This window comes from Acinonyx jubatus, chromosome C1 (genome assembly GCF_027475565.1).
Source record: "Acinonyx jubatus isolate Ajub_Pintada_27869175 chromosome C1, VMU_Ajub_asm_v1.0, whole genome shotgun sequence".
Lineage (NCBI taxonomy): Eukaryota > Metazoa > Chordata > Mammalia > Carnivora > Felidae > Acinonyx > Acinonyx jubatus.
Genome location: NC_069381.1, coordinates 131,851,963 through 131,875,226, shown reverse-complemented (window position 1 = coordinate 131,875,226; position 23,264 = coordinate 131,851,963). Strand labels below are relative to the sequence as shown.

General features: G+C 34.7%; 1 protein-coding gene across 4 annotated transcripts in view; it reads right to left on the bottom strand.

Annotated features, from left to right (window-relative positions):
- KYNU (kynureninase) overlaps window positions 1-23,264 on the bottom strand; it is a 115,356-nt gene that overhangs the window by 23,478 nt on the left and 68,614 nt on the right. For 3 of the 4 annotated variants that reach the window (XM_053214986.1, XM_053214987.1, XM_053214985.1), the window contains exon 11: window positions 8,259-8,342. The exons of the other annotated variant lie outside the window; for it this stretch is intronic. In XM_053214986.1, the coding sequence (XP_053070961.1) occupies window positions 8,259-8,342 (84 nt within the window). The remainder of the gene's footprint in view (window positions 1-8,258; window positions 8,343-23,264) is intronic. 4 annotated transcript variants of the gene reach the window in all.

Below are 23,264 nucleotides of genomic sequence, written 5' to 3'. Positions count from 1 at the left end.
GAATTAATGGTTAGAAAACATAAGTTACAATGATACATAAATAAAAAATCAATTTTGGTGAGGGTGTGAGACATCAATGAACTGAGTAAACACAAGACAGTGTGGCTATAAAAACATTATGGGAAGGAATAATCACAAAGTGGGAAAAGTAAGTGCATCATAAGAGACAGATTGCTAAAATTAGTTTTAAAACCTATATTAAAATGGATAATTTTCCAAGACAATTTATTTATCCAAAGTAATTCCAGAAAAGAAAAAAATATCTAAATCTACAGATTTTAATAGAAGAAATAAAGAAACATCTCAAACACCTAAAATTCCTAAGAGAAAGTGATCTCATGAGGAAATTCTGCCACACTACTCAGAGTAGATAATTCTAAGATTATTTAAACTACTCAAAAGCATAAAAACCAAAATTAATACCAGGAAAGAAAGAAAGAAAGAAAGAAAGAAAGAAAGAAAGAAAGAAAGAAAGAAAGAAAGAAAGAAAGAAAAGAAAAGAAAGAAGACGGAAGGAAGGATGGAAGGAAGGAAGGAAGGAAGGAAGGAAGGAAGGAAGGAAGGAAGGGAGTATGAAAGAGATTTCCACTTTTGGGGGGGGACAAATATAACATTATATCAAACCAGATTAGAACTGCACACATAAAAGCGGAAGCCAATCTGACTTAAGAATATTTAATACTAAAATCATAGAGATTCAAATAGCACATTAAAATAATAGTGTGTTATGAACAGTAGAGTTTATTTAAGGAATGCAAAAATGGCTTCATATTAGCAAATTTAATAATATGCAATTTATTATAGTAATAAAGCTAAAAAGACAATCATTGGACCATCTCTATAGACCCTGTAGAGATATTTGCAACCTTCTGCAACTATAGTTAATTGAAAGAAAATCTAAAGAAACAAAATAGTAACAAGAAGATACGTATTACAATGATTACAATAAGTATTAGAATATCTTTGTAATACTAAAAGTCAAACTTGCATTTAATGGAGAACACTAAACATGCTTTCAACTAACACTAAGATTTTTCAGTTATAAAAATTGGAAAAGAGAAAGTAAATTATCACTACTTTCAAACTCTACGATTTTGTATCTGGTATGGACAAAAAACCTTATTTAATATGGAAGTCTGGCAAAAAGTTAATATGAAAAATAAATATCTAAAAAATGAAATTACAACAAATAAATCTATTACCAAGAAATGTTCCAGACCTACATAAAGAAAAATTTAAAACTCTCCTGAACCTGAACAACAATAAAAATATTTGAATAATATTCAACATGAAGAAAAAAATTAATTCTTCTCAAATTAATGTTCAAATTTAGTATGATCCCAGCAAAAAATATGAAGGATTTATTTTCATTTTTATTTTTTTGTTTTAGAGAAAGAGAGTGAGAGTGGGGCAGAGAGAGAGAGAATCTTAAACAGGCTCCAAGCTCAATACAGAGCTCCATGCAGGGCTCAATGCCATTACCTTGGGGTCATGACCTAAGCCAAAATCAAGAGTCAGAGGTGACTCAGGCACCCTGAAGATTTTTTTGTTAATTGGGTATATGCCAAGATGGTTCTAATGCTATATAGAAAAATAAATCATACTAAAAAAAAGAGCAATGAAGTATTTCTACTTCATTGAAATATAGAATATTCTGTATTTCTAGAAATATAGAATATTTCTATAAAATATTACTATATCACAAAATTTCAGAATGAAAAAAATGTGGTACTGTGTTAACAAGTCAATTAATATAAATGTGCTATATTTATAATGCTAAAGAAAAAGTCATAACATCATCTCCACAGACTAATGAATCATAAGAGAAAGTTCTATCAAACAACAATCTATTTAAAAATATTTATTTGTAACTCATGTCACAAGAGATTAGTTAATCCTCCTAGTATAAAAATATCTAGAGATCAATAATATAAAAATGACCCCCCCAAAACGACCAAAAGATGTGAATTGATCATATAGAAAAGGAAAATGCCTCTTCAATGTTAAGAAGAACACCTCTCCACCACTCACTAAAGAAAAATGTAAATAAAAACTACACTGAGATACCACTGTTTACCTCTTAGATTGGCAAAAATTCAAAACTTAGATTATACATTCTCTTGGTATTAACATGGGTGATGAGTAACTCATGTATTATTGTGGGAGTGTAAATTGATGCACCCCTCTGGAAAACAATTGAATAACAGCTACAAAGTTTTAAATACATACACCCTTAGACCTAACAAATTCACTTCTGGGAATTTACCCACCAGAACCTGTACAACTATGGAGTGAATTATGTAATAGTCATTGCATCCTCTTTGGTAATAGTTTAAGATTGAAAAGAACCTAAAATCCCTTCAATAGGAAGTTGGTTTTAAAACCATGGGAAACCTGTACAATAAAATGCCATATAATTGTCAAATTAAAAGTAGTTGAGGAAGACTTCCGTGTTCTGCAAAGGGGAAGATTATAAGAGACATGAAACAAACAAACAAAAGATGTAGAATAGAATGTTGAGTATATTTTGTACGTACTAAATAATTACTTGCTTAGTTTTGTTTTTGCCCCCAACTGGCACATAAGCTGATAAAATGAGGGCCTTGCCTCTTACAGTTTGTAGAGGAGTGTTTGTAATGTGGGTGATGTGATGTGTGATAAGCAGTTAATCAGTGAAGCATTGCATAAGGCAGCTGAACCAGTATGGGGATGGTCAGGGGAGGCTCTGAAGAGGAAGCTGAGCAGAATTAGTATATTCTGGCAAAAGAGGAAGGAAAGACTGTTCCACATGGTCAGAGCCACACGTGCAAAGACCAGAGCTAAGAGAGGGCAAGATTTTTTGAGGAGTTGAGTGACTTTCCCAAGGCAGACAACTCTGTGTTGTCCAAATGACAATTATCTCAACTATTTGAGATGTAGCCAATATGTAATGAAGAGGTATTATCTGAAACTTATCCAACATTTTAAAAACCTACTTTTCTTTCAACTTTTAAAATCACTCATTTAAACTAGAACCAAACTGAAAAAATATATAATTATCAGAAGTTATTTTTTAATGGTTAGAATACAAGGCAGAAGTTTCTCAAATCTAATGTAAATATGAGTTCATATAACATTTTGAACTCCATCTGTGGGATAAACTGAGAGAAAATAAATTTTATGACACAACTGGTCACATGAGATTCTGAAGCTTATCATAATGGATATTTACTTCAAAAAGCATTAGGAGTGCCTGGGTGGCTCAGTCGGTTAAGCATCTGACTTCATCTCAAGTCATGATCTCATGTCTGTGAGTTCGAGTCCCGCATGGGGCTCTGTGCTGTCAGTTCAGAGCCTGGAGCTTGCTTTGGATCTTGGATTTTGTCTCCTTCTCTCTCTGCCCTTCCCCCCCCCACCCCCCCCACCCCCGCTCACGCTCAGTCTGTCTTTATCAACAAATGAATAAACGTTTAAAAAAATTCAAAAAGCATTAAGAAATGATTCAAAAGCCAGCTACAACAAAATACCTGAGACTTTTCTGGAGATGATTTATAAAATCCAGAAAATTTGGAACAGAAATATTTGAGAAAATTTTCAACTTGTATTGTTATAAAAGGAAGAATTTTCAACTTATATTGTATAAAAGGAAGAATTTAATAATCCTAGTAAATATAAGCAGATATTTTTCTAAATGACATACTCACATATTGAAAGATGTATCTATGAAAAACAAGAATTTTAATTATGGTTGCATCTGAGGTCTTGCCTCAGATGTGAAGACCATCTCATCTCATTTCAAATGAAATAATCATTAACTGTGAAATTTTACATGATCGTAATGTACTTAATACTTTATCCACATAGATGCCCACTTTTGCTTTTAAAGGTCTTAGGGCAAGCTTTATTTTGAAAGTTAACCTGCCAAAAAATTTCAACAGCATAAACTTTGGGAGCAAAGTATATTCCAGAATAAGTTGATATCATACAGATAGCTAAATGATAAATTTGGCATAGTCTGAAGGGAAAAAGCAAAAGGTACAGGATATTTTAATGTAGAAAATAGGAAAGGCAATTCCTCAGTTTTCACAAAACCATTTATTTGGCATTACTCTAAATTCAGCTCAAGCCACTGAGTTTAATTCAAAGAGCCCATACATGAATTTCTCATTGTTTGAAGTTGACATTCCATCTAAACAACACTATTCACTGCTAGTAAAATCTGAGTTTCCAATTTTATATGACATATTCTTGTCCATCCCAAAATACAAAAAATATGCAGGGAAATATTTTAAATGGTCTCATTTCTGTGCTCAAAAATCTATCATTATACTTCAGTAATCTTACATGTTGCCAGTTTTCATCTCCACAAACAAAACAAAATAAAAAAAAACATAGTGGGGAAAAAAGCTAGGAGGAAGGAATATTCCACACATAAGTAAATGAACAAATATCTAAGTTTACATTTAGCATGTCATTTTGCCTCTGGGGAACATGAGAGAGTTTGAATGTTAGGAGGTTACTGTTTGTTCTTTATCCAGCCACTGGTCATGAAATCTCTAGCATTTGAAAACTGGTGAGATTTTCAGTTGCATACATTGACACTGTGAATAATCATCGCACACCAATTCATTCTGTTTGGTTCACTGAGCATTTTGCATGATGTCCCTGATGTGTCCTCCACCTCTAACACACACATAGACTATGTGGGCCCATTTCCCTCCACCTCCCTTGTCCAGTCTTTTTAATGCTATTTAATCTTAAAAGAATTCTGATTTTTTTAAGTTAAGTTTACTAAATTCTAGGTGTACACTAATTCAACTTCAGTATTGTCAGATTATTTTTCCAGAATAAAATACTAAATCTGATTAAAAAACTGATGGTCCAGTTTGGGTTCTATTCCCACTACCAGTGTTATTTTCAATCACAGATTAATTGCCAATTTTCCCAACATGGAAAATTTATGGATTAAGGAACAGCTACCAATACATTGTTGTTTGGAAAAAAATGTTTGAAGTGGTAAAACTCTGAAGAAATTAATTAAGAATTTGTCCCATAATTTTCAGTTACCTACAACTTTCTTCTCCATGGTGAATCAGTAAATTTTATTGTTTCAGGGTTCACTTGTTAAATGGAAAGCACTAAAGGATGTATATAGTATCAAAACTCTTTTGATTTTGAGTTCCATAATGAGCTTTTTGAAATTTATAACAAAGACAATAGTCTTTAAAAGTCACGGCTTCTGGTTTGCAATAGATACGCATTTTAGAATTCTAATCATCATGTGTCTCATACAGTCTAATGTAAAGTTAACACCGTAAACAGAAAATTGAAAAAGAGAATAGAGGACAAAATGAACTTAACTCACAAAGTTTTATCATGCTAAGGAAGGAGAAACTTCAGAAAGGGAAGAGAAAGATTGGATTCAGATTCCTAATACTGAGCCCTGCTGGACTCCCTACCCTTCATTAAGTTCAAGGGTATGGGTGTTGATATGGTTGTGAGGTCACTGGGAACTCCAGATATGTTTGGGAAGAACTGATGATAAAAAATGCCTAAACCATCTTCCCTTAGCCCTTGAAGGCAATCCAGAGGGTTTGTATTGAATCCCTCCACGGCAGCTTGGTGCCATAGTCTTCGTGTAAAAATATTAGCAGAATGAAACAATAATAACACATCCAACAAAGATTATTCTAACCCGAGAGACCCAAGAGAGAATCCTGAAATTCCTGAGCCTCCAGAGAAGAGAATAGAAATGACTGAGAGGTTCAGCATCCCCAGTGGATCTAAAGGGTTGGGACAGGGGTGCCTGGGTGGCTCAGTCGGTTGAGTGTCTGACTCTTGATTTTGGCTCAGAGCATGATCTCATGGTTCGTGGGATTGAGCCCTGCATCGTGCTGACAGTGTGGAACCTGTTTGGGATTATCTCACTCCCTCTGTCTCTGCCCCCATCTCTCAAAATAAATAAATAAACATTAAAAAAAAAAATAAAGGGTTGGAATAAAGGGCATGGGGCCATGGTGGTTCCACAGAGAGCTTGGAGGATGCAGCAGTAAGAGGAACAGTTGACCAAGGGGGTGTCAGGTGCATTTTAGTGGATTCCTAGAGATGGCGGTGGGCCAGATGCTTCTCCCTTAACTATAGCTGAGTGTTCTGTACATCACCCACCCCAACAATTTCAGATGCCATCTTAAGAAGAGAACAAGAAAAAAAGTCTGAACTGACAGAACTTAATCTCCGGAGTTACTGAAAAATATCACAAAGGGCACTAAGTTTACTAGAAGAAACAAAACTGAATTTCCTGCATCAACTCAGTTGATAAAAATTTAAAAAATAAAATTATTTATCCACCACAGTTTATCACCTGATGATGTTTACATATATAACTTTAAAAATTATCAAATATCTGATAACTATAATAATAAATTAAAAGTATATTTATCAAAGTTCTGAAATGTTTTTACACTAAATATCAGAATCAGAACCTAACTTAAGTTAATTGGAACATATAACTGGGTTGTATCAATGAGTTAAAGTGAGTGGGAAAGCAAAACCACTATACAAAGTAGTTGTTTATTTGAAGTCCTTCCTTATGTTTATTGTGATGTATATTTATTGAAAGTCCATCCTTTCTGCAGCATGGAACAGAGGTAAATACTGAGGGGATTCACTGTCATTGAAGCTTGGATTAGATTTGCATAAAAAGGAGGGATTAGGAAAGGAGTTCTAGTCTAATGATTAGCTCTATTTATCAGCCATTAGAACAAAGACATTGACTATTATTTTATTTTTTATTTTATGAAAGAGAAGACAAATACTACAGTTTGTTAAAGAGAATTATTTCTTCTGTAGTTACATATTGAAAAATAATATATTGCACATAATGCTTTTTACAGAAACATTCCAAATTTACCTCTTGGCATTTTCATTTTAAAATACCTAAAGAAAATACAGTGTCTGTGAGAGAGGTCATGAAAATAATGGCAACATGTTTTTTTTCCATTACTTTTCAATAGGATCAAAATAAAAATTGGGAGAGTATTTCAATATGTTTTTCTTACTTAGGAACTTTTCTTTCATTCTTGTGTATTTGCTAAAAGACTAGGTATTTGTCATTTCTGTTGGTGGAGTGATATTAAAAATTCAAGAGCATGAGTTATGATGGTTGCTGGGAATATCTGACAGAAACATCAAAGACCAAGTGTGCGAACATGGTATCAGAGGACGAATAATAGTGTGTGCTTGAAAGTACTGACATGTTCATAACCTAAATGTGAAAGAAACAAGTGACTACATGAAGGGAAAAATGTGTTCTTCCTAGAGAAACAAAAATTGAGAACTGATTCCATAACTGAGGTCAAGGCATCATTTTTTATGCTTTATTTACTGAATCTATAAAAAGTACTTTAACTTTATATCTGAGAAAGTACAAATATGGTATTCTGATTGTTTCTGAATGGTCTACCTCATTATTTGATAACATGCCTCTTTTGCATTAGTTTACTGAAGAAATCGTATTTTGTTATCCAAGGGCTTAGTATGAAGGGAACCAACCCCCAGACCCCATTGGAGATTCTAATTGTTTGCCAGTCATCATCTTCTGACACTACACCCACATTGTGCCGGGGTGGAAGTTATATAATCCCATAGTACATTTAAGAGTGGTCTAGCTAATCAAATTATTGCTTCTTATGCCAATAGGAAATCTTATTCAAAAGGCATGGCTGAGCAAATCTTTCACAAGCAAAGTGCTAAGGAGAAAAGGAGCAAAACCAAAACACGTTTGCTAGGAAATGGACAAGACAGTTTCATGTCATTTTACTTAATCTTTACAATAACACTCTCAGGAGGTATTGTTTCCACCATTTTGGATTTGAGAAAAGTAAGGCTTACAGAGACTGAGTGATTACCCAAAGGAACCTAACTAAGTAAGCCCATATCCTACTTATAAGCAGGAACACTGACCCAAAGTAAGAAGCTGTGGTTGAGATGGCATCATCAGAAGGAAGTTGAAGATCAGGGTTCAGAGCAACTGTCTTAACAAACCAATAAGCAAGTAGAAGCTGAGATGCACAATCCCTAGAAGCTGAGTGGAAGAGTAGTAGCTAAAATAGACATGGGTAAAGTAAAATAGTTTAATATAAGTTGAAGTTGACACTTGTTTTTAATGTTTATTTATTTATTTTGAGAGATGGGGGCAGAGACAGAGGGAGTGAGATAATCCCAAACAGGTTCCACACTGTCAGCACACTGTCTATCACTTATGCTCCTAATTAAATTACCTTTCTTTTTGAGGCTTATTAGACTTTTTCCATATTTCATTCATCAATTCCTCAGAAGTAGTTAATGAGACACTTTGCTGGAAGCTATGGATAGAAACAGTACAGTGAGCTAGAATAGAAATGTCCCTGCACACAGGTTTAAAGTCTCTTGGGTAGGCTGGGGCCAGGAACTAATTAAATAGATATTAATTCAACAAAGGGGTGGACAGGTGACCCCCCCCATCCCTGCCTCTTGGTATTCATGCCTTTGGGTCACCCCTTCCCTTATAACTATGGGTGGACCTGTGAGTCTTCATCAAGAAGCAAGAATCCAGGGGATGTAGTGAGGTGGGAAGAATTGAGAGAAAGCAAATGGACTGGAGCCTAAATGTTTGATATTAAACAACTGCTAAGTGGGGTGCCTGGGTGGCTTGGTCAGTGTGAGTTTGAGCTCTGTATCTCTCTGCTGTCAGCACAGAGCCCACTTCAGATCCCTCTGTTCCCCTCTCTCTCCACCCCTCCTCTGCTTGTGTGCACACGTACACCTGCTCTCTCTCTCTCAAAAATAAACATTAAAAATAAACAAACAAACAAACAAACAGCGCCTACGGAAGATAGAGCCATTGACATATCCCATTAGAAGTGAGATATCAAGTATATTGAAACCTAAAGAAATGAAGATTAAGTTCAGTTTCATCAACATGAATATTGAAGTTAGTAAAAGAAGGAAAGTAGAACAAGAGAAACAGAAGAAGGATAGAGCTCTTCATAAAGGCTATTTACACCATCATTCCCCAACAAGTAGTAGTAAATGGGGTAAGAGTACACCAGAGCAGGAAGATAATATAAATATTATCTACATAAAATGACTGATATCTGGATGTGACAGTAATCACATCGATAACATGATCAATTTCAGTTATCAAAGTGATTACTTGATGAAAATATTCATCAAAACAACTCAACAAACATAAATACAAACTCTCTTAGTTTTATGCCACATAGCCATAAAAAAAACAGCAGGAGGAGACGTTCCATGTTGTACGTGCTTCTAAGTTCTGGGTCCAGTAGTTGTGAATTGTTTCACACTGTCACTGATTGTTCATATGATGTTTTTTTTTTCCCTTTGCATCTTCATTCTGATATAAAGCATTAGTAATTACCATGTTCTTTTAATTGCTGGGTGGGGGGAGGGTATCTATCTTCAATCTTAATGACATTCTAAATGTTATTTCTTAGGGAAATGATTCAAATGTCTAAAATTAATTGCTCTACACTTTCACTTGATAAAAAGAAATTTAATCATTTAAATGGGATTGTATAACAGGAAAATGACATTTTTATCTTATTAAAATTTATTTTTACCCGTAACTCTTTGTGAAGTAAAAAAGTACTAAGATCTCTTCTATAATGTTTGACATTTTTCAGGTTATTCTGGATATTTTCAGGAAAAACAACATAAATAAGTTTTTAATATAAGAGCCCATGCTACTATAACTGTACCCTACTAACCAGATTAAAGTTTTGAATAAAACATTGTTAATTTAAATAAGATAATAAAGAAAAAAAGAATTCTATTTAGTAAAATAATATGTAAGAGAGACAAAGTCTTTTCCCCATATTATCTTCCAGTTGAACAACATCAACTCAGGTGATTGATGCCTCAACCATTTAGCAAAGGTCTTGTAAAAACTGTCCAACAAGTTTAATTTAGGGATGCATGTGTTTTTCCTGATTTAGGTTCATGTAATTGTTTAATAGTTTTGGAAGCAACAGAAACAAATGTTAATCGAGCTTTCATTATGAGCCACGGTTCTTTTTTTTTTTTTTACATATTTATTTATTTTGGGGAGGGCAAAGCAAGCAGGGGCGGGGCCGAGAGAGGGGGACAGAAGACCCGAAGCAGGCTCTGTGCTGACAGGGTGACAGCAGCGAGCCCAGTGTGGGGCTTGAACTCAAACCGCGAGATCATGACCCCAGCTGAAGTTGGACACTCAATCGACTGAGCCACCCAGATGCCCCTTTGAGCCACAGTTCTAAGCAATATCTTTAAAATAATCTTATAACCTAGATGCTATTATTATGCTCACTATACAGATGAAAAAATTGAGGTTCCGAGACTCTCAATAGTCTACAATAACACAAGTGTTATTTGTTGAAGCCTAAATGTAGATATAGACCATTATGATCAAGAATATTCACAAACAGGGTACCTGGGTGGCACAGTCAGCTAACCATCCAACTCTTGATTTAGGCTCAAGTCTTGATCTTATTCCTGAGATCGAGCCCCAAGTCAAGCCCTGCACTGGGTTCCATACTGGGCATGGAGTCAGCTTGTGATTCTCTTTATTTCCCATATCCTCTGCCCCAACCCTCTCATTCACCTCTCCGGTTTCCCTCTCTCTCTTTCTCTCTCTCTCTCTGTCTCTCTCTGTGTGTGTCTCTCCCTCTCTCTTTCTCTAGCAAAATACACAATCACCTGAGGCAGATTTTTTAAAAAAAATGAATCAAAGATTCTGTAAAAGTAATATTCCCCAGATTACTTAAAAAATGCACTTAGAGTTCTGAGCTGGCAGAAATACACAATTTTTTCCTTGAAAAACTTTTTTTTTTTACTTTCTCTGTTCTTTTATAATCTCTGTAATCCATTCCTCTTCTTCAAGGGCACTGACTGAAGCATCTAATTTAGTAAACTTGGATAAACATATTGTTCATATTGCTCATACATCACACCTTGAAGCCTTTACAGATGGAATGGGGGTTGTTTAAAGTCAAATAAAGAATGATCATTTAAAAAAGTTTTTCATTCAAACACAAAATACATCACAAAAAAACCTAAGGGAAAGGTAAATTCATTTTAAGGCTCTACCACTTGGAGCATAGGAAAGATAAAATAAAATACAAAAGAAATGTAATCTAAATGGAATCTTGGCATGAATTCTAAAAAGCAAATATTCTAAAGCTAATGAAGAAAAGTTAAAAACCATTAAATTAGTTTATAAGTAGCTACTATCACAACAAGCTCATAAATCATTTTGACAAACTGAATATTAACAATAACAATTAAGATGCAATTTCATCTCACTTGGGCCAGAAATTTGAATCTTTTCCCACCAAAAATTAAAACTCAAGCAGGGAGTTCATTCACTTAGAATAAAGATATTAATAGAATTTTGAGAGAAGTTGTTGGAAGAGATCTGATAAATAATAAAAAGTAAAGATTTTAATATGCTTTGTGTTCTTTGAACATCATAAATTTCCTGAAAGGAGTTTCAAGTAAGTATTATCAAATGGAAAGTATCACTTATTATAAAGACATCTTTGAGGCATGATATTCAGATTCAGTAAGAGAAAGCCACCAGGGATACCCTGAATATGATTTTGGATGCTAAGAGCTATGAAATGAAAAACCAAACTCTCCTTGATCCCCTTAGCAAGCCTTTAATGGCAGAATCTCCACTATGAATCCCTGAATATTTCATGCACTGAATTAATTTAACTTGTTCTGCAAACCCTTTATCTCTCCTATCCCATATCACACCAAAACAAGACAAAACAAAACAACTTTTCCCAGTTTTATTAGTCTGTGTTAAAAATGCAGTTCATCGCTGGGGCAAAATTCAACAAATAAAGAGATCAGATCACAATCTGCTCTAAGAAAGTATATTTGCATAAAAGATTGTTTACAAAATGTCCTTTAATTTGACAATTTATTACCATACATTTAATAATTTTCATCTGTGTTTAGAAATATGAACCTCACCAGAATAAGTTTTTTGTTTCTTTTCCTTTTCCTCATCCTCTCCCCCATTTTCTTCCCCCCACTCCACACCCTCTCCTCCCGACCTCTCTCTCTCTTTGTCTTACTTAAGGTCACAACTGAGAACTAAATACAATTGTCTTACTTCTTTCATGGCTTCAAAAAATGTGTTGAATCAGACAAATTGATACAATGTTGCAAAAAAAATGTGGAACATTTGGGGTACAGCATAATTATTTATTCTTAAAAATCTGTAATAGCAACTGGGGATAAGTTTGAATGCCTGCCATCTTATATCCTAATATCCTCTATAACCTAACCTCAAGTAAAAGTATATTACTTAAATTCCTCATGAAATAATTATGTTTCACAAATCAAAAAGTTCCACAAAGGTTGTTTTATTCAGAAAGTAATGAGAAATTTATTCATTCAAATAGCTTTTATATATTCTTAATTTTCATAATAAAATTCTGGCAGATGAACTTTCAGAAATATGCATATAGTACTCTTTTATACTTGAGAAAAGGAAAAAGATGGGAAGGTGATAGTAAAGTTTGTTACAAATTTGTCTGAACCTAAGTCTGCTTGATTGCATTCACCTACTACAAAAAAGTAGAGGGGAAGAGGGTCACCAAAACCATCAATATAGTTGATGACACACAGATTTCCATCAAGCTGGTTTTAGTTTCTCAACTACCCATAAAGGTGGTTCACCTTATTCTGATGGTTCATTTTTATTGCTTACAAGCAGAGTTTAAAAGCTGGAAGAAATCTTAGCAATCCCCCAGGCCTAACTATTTATTTTTCCCCTGAGCAAACCAATACCTGGAGAGGTGAAGAGACCTGAATTTGTAATCAGTCGATGGCTCTCCACTGTTTCTAAGCTAAAGATGAAAATTACTTACTTGGAATTCAAGGACCTCAATATTCTGGTCCCTGACTGGGATGCGTGTAAAAACACCCTGCCTGGAACACCCCTCCACTGCCTGTTCCTCTCCAGCCTCAGTACCAGTTAGGAGAATTTCTCCAGTCAGCTCAAATATCACCTCCTCAACAACGGTTTCTCCAACCTCCCTCTTTCCTTTCTCTGCTCACATTGGGACAATGGGGCTCATTCACGTCTGTATCCCCTATGCCCTGCATACTGCTTTGCCTATAATAGATATCAAGAAATATTTTTCAGTTGATAAATGAAATAACCACATGACATTCGATTAATGATTTAGCATTCTTTTGCCCAAACATCAAATTAATCTTTCCTGTCTATCCAAACTTTTCCCTATCCTATTGATTCAATTTTCTAATAACTTTTAACCCTATCCTGTTTTTGTCATCCTATTATCTGTGACCATATTTTAGATAGTGAGCAGCTCACTTCTGTATGATTGCAAACATTCCTTAACTGGAATACACGTTTCTATTCTTGACCTCTTTCAGAATGCTGCCACCTATCTTTTATAATAGATCCCTAATCCTACAATTTCTCATCACCTCCTCTGCTACTCCTCTACTTTCAATTGTGACCACCTCTTGCCTGCTTTCTCTAACAGTTCCCCAGCAGGTCTTCTGAAGACCATCCTTACCTTCCTATAGTCTATTCCCAACAAAGCCACCAGAGGGATCATTTTGAAAATTGCTATGCCATGTTGCATTTCTGGCAAAATGGGAATGGATGCCATGTCTTTATATAGTTTTCTAAGGGTCTACATGTTATGGACCTTTCTAGCTCTCTAAATTTCATCTACTCATCTCCTGTTGGCTCATTCTATTCCAGCCAGGCTAGCCTCCTAACTATTCCTCAAATATTCAAGACACGTTCCTGTCTTACGTTTAGATACTCCCTCTGCCTGGAAATTTCTTGACCAGATAACTGCTTGGCCCACCCTCTGTCTCCTTCACTTCTTCATCCACATCTTATTTTCTCAATGTGGGCTTTTCTGAATGTCTTTTAAATACTGCACATTGCCAAGGATCCCACATACAGTATTTTTATATCTCCTTTTCCTGTCCTACTTTTCCAATTGTCCATAGGACTGATCAACTTCAAATGCATTATATAATTTGCTACTTATTATATGTATAGTTTGTCTTCTCTGGCTCGAATGCAAACTCTTTGAGGACAGGGATTTTTGCTTTGTTTGTACATACATCCAAACACTTTAAAAACTGCCTGGAATATATATATATATGTATATGATGCTCACTAAATATTTATTCAATGACTACAAATGTATTACAAGGACATTATACAACTAGAAGTCAAATTTTTCCACAGTGTTCAGTGAATATATTAAACTTCTTTTCATGAACAATTATAGACTTTTTGGGCTCTTCATTTTTAGTTGTTCCAAGCTCTATTCATCTATCATTAGCCAAAGTGTTTCTTCCAGCCTCCACTGACTGTCTCTTCTAGCCAATCAATCCAGTTTGAAAGACCAAATGCAAACAAGGAAGGGTTTAAGCATACTAAAACTCTGCCCTCAGGGAAGATATGTTTGGTAGGATTTGGGCATGGTCTCATGGGTACCTAAGACTCCTAGTCCCATTCTTAGGCCATTCCTCACAGCATCCCACTAACTCTGCTAAACCACTTTGCCAACTAAGAAAAGAGACTTGGAAACAGAAACACTATTGCTATCATTTAAGGAGACATTGGAATCCAGAAATAACAGTATATCAGTGTATAAAGAAGGTGGAACTAGTTAGTGTATAGGAATAAGGAAAGCAGTAGATATAAACTATAATAAGAAGTTAAAAAAAATAAAAGAGAAAAAGCAAGGAGAGTCTAATTCTAGGCAGTTGGAGACCAGCACATTTGCAGGAAAAGTAAAATCATGGCTAAGTGACAGCAGAAGATTCAAAAGTGTCAATGACAAACAAAAAAATCTCGAAAACTGACAAAACAGGTTGCATTAGCTTATAAATTGTACATTCATCCCGTGATGCCAACAAAGAGTCCCCAAGCAGGACTATGATAAGGCTTGCATCTCCATGACCCTGGACAGGTAAGATATTACCAACTCACTCCTAGTTAGTAAAGAAAATCTCTATCAAATCTTATTTTCTAAAAAAAAAAAAAAAATATATATATATATATATATACACACACACACACACACACACACACACATATATATATATATTCATCTCTTCCCAATTGCTCTTCTCTATTCTAAGTCTACCAATTTAACACTGCTCTGGAAAACAGTGTGAGAAGGTATCACGAAACTCAACTCCTTTTCCTCCTCTCATTTGCTCACCCACCTATAAATATTGTTTAGAGTACTCCACCTGGTTCTGTTACATATTCACTACATCTTCAAATCTTCTTTTTAAAAATTTTTTTAATGTTTATTTATTTTTGAGAGAGACAGAGAGACCGAGTGTGAGTGGGGGAGGGACAGAAGCAGAGAGGGAGACACAGAATCCCATGCAGGCTCCAGGCTCTGAGCTGTCAGCACAGAGACCGACGCAGGGCACGAACCCATAAATCGAGAGTTCATGACCTGAGCTGAAGTCTGACATTTAACCAACTGAGCCACTCAGGCACCCCAATTACATCTTCAAATCTTATTCAAGGGGTGGTTTGTTCAAGTATGTCCAGGAGTCTGACAGTGTGACAAGTGTAGTTATAAAAAAGCACTTCCTGATATGATGACTTTTGATTAATGACAATTATTTCCTGAAGTTTCAGAATAATATGGTGTCTTTAAAAGAACTAAGTCAATATTTTCCTGGTGTGAAAGCTTTGTTAACAAATAAACCCTTTGAAAATTTTCTATATATGCTTTCTTGAATTATATTATTATTTTGAAATATTGATTTATAATCCTTTGAGGTAATATTGATGTTAAAAGCACAAAAACAGAGATGTCTGAATTTAGGACTTTCTAAAGGACTTGCTGCAATGTTGATTAAAATACTCATGAAGGTTTTTTTTTAAGTTGTCTATAGCTAGTTTTCCTGGATATATTTGGTCTTTGTAGAAGCATATGGAAATGCATATTTAATTTGACAGTATTTTGCAAATCATGCCCCCTTCAGAATAACTTGCAAAGTAGAAATGCTTTCATATGCTAGAAGATGGTTTGTCTATTATGCTGAGAGTAAAGAAAACCATATATTCAACAACAAAATTTTTTAAAAAGTATTTTTTTGGGACACTGCAGATTATGAAAGAAAGAAATATCACAAGACAATGTCCTTGTACTCAAGAAAGGTAGAATTAATTTATAACCAATATTCAAACAATCATATTCAACATGTAAAGATGATTTCTCACAAGTATCACAGGCCCCTTAAAAAAAAAAAAAGACCATTTTCAGCCTAAATTTCTATGACTTCTACCAAATCTTCTAAAATCTTGTCCAAAGCTGATTAGAGCAGAGATTGATATGGGAACCAAAGCAAAATATCTATACATGAACTAGTCATGACCAAGGCAGACCTCAACACTAGAGAAAAAAGATCATTTCCACCTAATCAAATCTTCTCCTTTGTAGTTGAGTAAAAACAAGTATGCAAAGAAAAAAAAAAAAAAACAGATCACATGAGTTCAGAACTTTGTTCTGAACACTGTATTTTATTACAAATGTTCTTGTGGTTGGTGAAGTTAGCCCAGCCCAGTCTTTTGAAAGCACCAGGATCCAGTGGGTCTGTGTGTGGCCCACACACAGGTATCACTGCACCATGGCTGTTTTGGTCATCATAAGGAGCCAAATAGATACATGTATTTTTCTCAATACTAACAAGTAAAAGTTTTAGCACTGGTTCTTCATATACATATACATAAAACTACCCTGAAGATTCCAAAGGTCACTTTAGGGGCAAAACTTGAAGTAATTAAAACAAGAGCTGAAGCTCTTTGACAAGTTTTACTTTTGGTGTCTGAAAGGTTCACTGACCTCATATATCTTCAGAGACACTTAACTGCAACGTTAGAAGAAAAAATAAATTTTGAGATTTCAAAGGACTCCACAATTTTCCCGAATTAATGATTATGTCACCATTATCTGAGAGTAGTGATTTGCAAGTAACAATGGCTTTAATATATCTTTTTATACTGATAATTACTATTTTGGCTTCCCTTTAAGAGCCAGGATTGCTTTATCTCCTGAGTTGAAAAAATCAGATTATTTAGTGAACTTATTTCTAATTGTGATCACACCCCAGAGAATAAATGTTATTTTTATGATTACTGCTTAAATTCACAACACACAAAAATCATCTAGATGATTATGCATAGTTAAAATTATTTCAAGCCAAGAAGATAAGGGATCCTTTTAGAGTTACTGATCTAACATGGTTTCCGAATGAAGATAGGTATAGGTTATACGTCATGATTCCATTGATTTTCTTCAATCAATGTGCCATCTTTTGGGCTCCTTACAGTGAGGATTTAGGGACTAAAACTTAGAACAAGTTTAATGCCCTCCATGAGCTTGGCTCTGAAATTAAGTGTGAGCATGAAGCAAACTTGATTTCACCAGTGTTTATAATTTCTAAAATATTGTAGAATAGGGATAACGAGCAATTTCATGATAATAGGCAGAATTTTAAATGTTAGGTCAATAACTCAGGTTCCATAAAAATTCTAGTGAAAAGTATTAAAAGAAAATGATCACTTGACATATCCCTTTAAGAAATGTCATTTAAGTAATTCTTTCTTCTTCTTTATACTTTCTCAAACGTGTGAAACTAACCAAGTGAAATCTTTTTCATAGGCAACAATTTCAGCTCTCAAAGTAACAAAGAGTAAATTTATTCACTTAGTTAATGTAGCATTCCATTCAGCAGAGGATTTGTAACTATAAATTTCCCCACCAAGCTTTTCCAAAGCACCTGAGTTAAAAATATCTATCCACAGCTCCTATGGCAAGGTCTGAGAATTCACTTAGCAACTATAATACATAAAAACATATAAACATATAAAACATATAAAACACATATTCTAACTTGTGTTACCTGCCATCCAAATCATCTATTCAGTTATTAAAATATTATCTCTATAGTGGATTATAAGTTAAAATCATAGGCAGTATCTTATATTTATTTTCATCTGTGAAAGTTACTTGTACAAAAATATGCATTGGTTATATTTGTTCATGTCTTCTTAATTGACTCAGGATCATTCTCTCTTTTTTTTTAATAAAATTTTTTAATGTTTATTTATTTTTGAGGGAGAGACAGAGACAGAGCATGAGTGGGGGAGGGGCAGGAAGATAGGGAGACACAGAAACTGAAGCAGGCTCCAGGCTCTGAGCTGTCAGCACAGAGCCTGACCTGGAGCTTAAACTCAGGAGCCATGAGATCATGACCTGGGCCGAAGTCGGATGCTTTACCGACTGAGACACCCAGGCGTCCCAGGATCAGTTTCTTTACATGACAAAGATGAGTACCTTAAAAAGGATACTTCTGCTGAAGTAAGATAAAATGGAAGTTTCACTCTGTTTACACCCTGAGATTAGAAAGAAATATGGACGTAATGGAATTCTTCATTATTTGATGACCAACGGAATACTGGGAAAAGGTTATTTAAAATAAAATCCATTTTAAAGAAATAACCATATTTTTATAGTAATTAATGGAAGTTTTTAAAATTTGATTGAGATGCTTTTAAAAGGTAAAGTTTAAAATTATATACAAATGTACACAAAATTTGATAAAACAAGTTAGAAGTATAATGTGCTAATTATTAAAAGGAGTAAATAATAAATCGAGTGTTGATTTTTTTGGTGTATTTCAAAAAATGTTGGGATAGAAAAATACAATCTCTTTCATATTACATTTAACTTTTTCAGCATGACCATAGAAATGATCATTTCTATAAAAATTTTTGAAGCATTCATCATTTCCTTTCAATCCTTGATATTCAAGTCATTTGCTTTTGAAGTACCGTGTCTAATTTCTTCTACTTCATCTGTTATTGGTTCTAACTCTGACAGATCCTCACTGCCCATAATTTTGTGATTCAGCAATTCTTCAGTATCACTTGCATCAGGAAATCTTGAATCTCTTGAAAAATTTTACTTTACAATCCATTTTCATTATGTTTTTATTGTGTTACCTGACAGTTATAAATTGTATAACCAGCAAGAGACCAAGACATTTTATAAGTCGTAGAGATAGATGCTAATACTAATTGGGAAAGGGTGTTCAGTAAAGGCTAATTTTGTGAGTAGTTCATTAGGGAATATTTTCTATTATGGCAATCTTTGCTTTCTAACATTACTATGTGTCTTTGGGAACTGGGATAATGCCTTGGTAATCAGAAACTCTTGTAATTTACAATCAGATTAAAAGAAGGGCTAAAAATTAAGCAAGTGATAAAGCTGGAAATGCAAATTGGTGTCCTCTACAAATGTCTATTATTGAAACCAAGACTGTGGATATTTCTGGACTCAGGGACCAAAGTTGAGGCACTGAGAGTGAAAAGGTGAAAAAGTAAACTTTGTAAAATTTAGAAGAGTCATCACATAAATTGGAGCTGAAGCAAGAGAAAATGGCGCCCTGAAGCCTAGGGCTGTGGGAGGGAAACATCAATGACAAAGGGGATGGTGAAGGATATCTAATATAACTGAGAAGTCAAAAAGTTGTGGCTGAGAAGTCATCCAAGTTAATAGTAAACACTGAACATGAGAAACAGGCTAACAGATGACCTAGGAAGTGGAGGTCACATTTCAACTTAAGATTCTCTGAAAACGGAGAAATCTATTGATATTGGCCTACTGCATTTCAAAGGACCTGGAGTTTTATGAATTTACACACCTTGCTGGTGTCCCCTACACTTCCTCGTTCTCTAGCCTTTAACCAGGAGAACTTATGCAGGTAGTAGACAAGAATACGATACCTAAGTCCAAAAGGATCACTAAGAAACTAAAACCAGGTTTAAATTATAGATAAGTTTTAGATGATGGCATTCTCCAGCATTGCCTGGAGAAGTATATAGAATCAATGTGTCAAGTCAGCATTCCCTGGAACAAATGTGTATTAGGTGGTCTTCCCATATAACATTAATTGTACAGTTGGGCCAAGCATGGCATGAACTTTTCTTAAGTCGTTTTGCTAAATTTTCTTTATGCTTCTTTTTATCCTTTTTTAGACTTTCCTGAATATTGTTTGGCTTGTCTTCTTTTTTTTTTTTTTATTTTCCCAAGTAAAAATAATAATAACCTACATTGCTGAGTTCTAAAATTTGCCCTAACCATGCACTGAAGTTGGCCAGTCTCTTCAGCTGGTTCTTCTTAACCTGGAAATTACTTATTATAATAAAGAAGATGACTCAATCCCTTTAAAAAGCCTTAAAAATGTCATCTCTATTTCTAGGCTTCAATCACACACTTCTAGCTGATTATGGGAATGTGCTAACACGATTTGAAATTCTAGCATTTTCATCAAAATTATCAGTAGGTCTCATTCTTGGTCACTCAAAAAACTTAAAAAACCTAAGGGAAATGAACATTTCAATAAATCTAATACATTGGAGCATTTGGAGCTTTATTATGTCCTTTATTATGGAAATAATAAAGCTTTATTATGGAAAGTGAGGAACAGCAATTTTCTAGTATGAATGGTCTTACTGGATGGGGTACAAAAGCAAGTGACAGAAGGAATCTTAATATGGGGCTCCTGGGTGGCTTAGTCAGTTAAGCATCTGTGCAGAGCCTGCTTAGGATTCTCTCTTTCCCTCTGTCTCTGCCCTCCCCATATTGTTTTCTCTCCTTCCTCTCTCTCTCAAAATAAATAAAAACACATTTAAAAAAAAGAGCTCTTATGATCCAGGCTTGTTCTGTTTTCATGCTAGAGTCTCTTTCTCAAAAAAAAAAAAAGTATATATACACATGCACATATATATGTGTATGTATGTGTGGCTGGGGGTGTTGAATTGCAGTCTATGGGCTCCTACAGAAGAATCATTTTATGAGCTTCAGATATTTTTGAATCCCATAAAATCAAAAGGTTAATTACTGATCTAAAGTGTACCAAAAAAGTCAACATTTATAAAGTTAAAAAAATTCAATGTATTTAAGTCCTTTTTTAGTGATGCATTTCTGATCTTCAAATTCTTTCTTTTTCATTCTTTTTTTTTTTAACATTTATTTATTTTTGAGACAGAGAGAGACAGAGCATGAACAGGGGAGGGTCAGAGAGAGAGGGAGACACAGAATCGGAAATAGGCTCCAGGCTCTGAGCTGTCAGCACAGAGCCTGACACGGGGCTCGAACTCACAGACCGTGAGATCATGACCTGAGCTGAAGTCAGAAGCTTAACCGACTGAGCCACCCAGGCACCCCTGATCTTCAAATTCTTATAGTTAAAAGTGTTGCACTTTATATCTCAGAGCAATAATTATTAATTTTATAGACTGAGTTGAAGTCAGCCTTGAAGGAAAAAAAACCCAACAAGATGGCATTTACTCAAAACTAGTTCTAATTTAGAATAATTCTTAGCTATAGACAAAGTTTAGAATATGACACTGGAATGAGAAAAGGTGATGATAAACTAGGACAAGGTCAAGTTTTACTTGAGAATAACGTTATGATGCTTAATGCAGTGGATTGACGATAGTCTGTACTCTTTCTCTTTATTGGCAAAAGGTTTTTGGAAAAAGTCTTAGGTCATATGTTCTGAAAAATGGCCAAAATGCCTATTTAAACAACAACAACAAAAAAAACCAGAAGTGCAACTTCTTGGTACAGATGTAATTTACCAGTTGCTAATGGAAACATATAAAATATATTTCAAAGTTATATACTGAATATTAAACTTTAGAATTCAGGGTTACATATTCTGGTATCCACTGTCTACACCAGGTGGGTCAGTCACTCCCATAATGCCCTTTTTCCAACCCTTGATGAACATTTATGCATTCTGTTTAACCACACACTTAGAATGCCCCTAATTTAACTTTGACCTTCATCCTGTTTTACTTTTTTTTTGAAGGTTTTGACTACACAAGTATCACAGTATAAATACAGTCAAATAGTACAAGAAAAACCAATTTAAATATATATACTTTAAAAATTCTTAAGAAAGAATAAATGACATAAAAGAAAATATCACTTGTATACTACTTGTTTGAAATAACACGCTTAGCCACTAGATGTCACCCTTTAAAAAAGCAACAGAGTTTACTTCCCAACGTTTGCTACATCAATTGCTGTTACATTCCACTATTGGGTGGAAGTTGGCACCGTTGGAATTAGTCATTCTGACATGATGTAAAAAGAAGCTTTAACAACAAACAGGGTTTCCTGTAAAGAGGGCTTCATGAGTCAAGCCTGATTTGAGTCTTTGGAGACCAAAGCCGGATGGTTAAAATGCCACAAGAGATAATAACATATAATTTTCAAAATGTTAAAAGCATGTCTCTCCTATAAGTATGAAGTGAAGATCAATAAAGATCTCATTCAACTCATTAATTAGCGAGGAACCAGTCAGACGGTAAGGAATGTAAGGCCTGTAAAAGAGCATTCAAGAAATGGAAACTTACACAGCTTTTCAAAGGCCTGCTGAAACGAACTTGGTAACAGACACAAAACTGTGTCATGTTCTACAAATTACAAGCCACAGCCTCTGAGGTTATGTTTTCTACTTGAGAGAAATGATCTCTGCTAGTCAGAAGTCTAAGAGGTGACATACAACTTCACAGTGAAGCGACAAAGTATTTAGCCTAGATGTATGGACAACATGTAATTCTTTCACAATTGTGCTTAGTGCTTTACATGCATCGTCTCATTTTATTCTCAGAATCATGCTTATGAGGTAGATGCTGATATTATCTTTATATAGAGGCTAGAACACTGAGAGGTCAAGGAACATTCTTCAGGTTATGGACCAGCGAGTGATCATGCTGGAATGTGAATTTGGCCTGTCTATACAGTCTTTCTCCTGGGACCAAAGATGTAACAATTAGAGTGGTCTAGAGGATGTTGGGATTCTACAAGACGAAGTGCATGTGAGCACACTATGACGGCTTCACCCCCTCCTGTTTCTCATCCATGAAGGACAAATAGTGACAAAAGAAATTTCAAGTGCAACAGACATGTGCTGTAAAATCAGAGCTTAGCTGCTAACGCTTAAATTCTTGAAAATTTGTGTAGATTACTTAACATATCCCTCACCAACCCACCAGCTTGTCTTTGGATTGGTATGATACACCAGATCCTCTATTACAATTTAAATAAGTGGAGAGTGGGAAATGATCAGAGTAGTGAGTCTCCACACAAAAGCAAGCAGTATCTTATATACTGTCTACAGGGAAACCA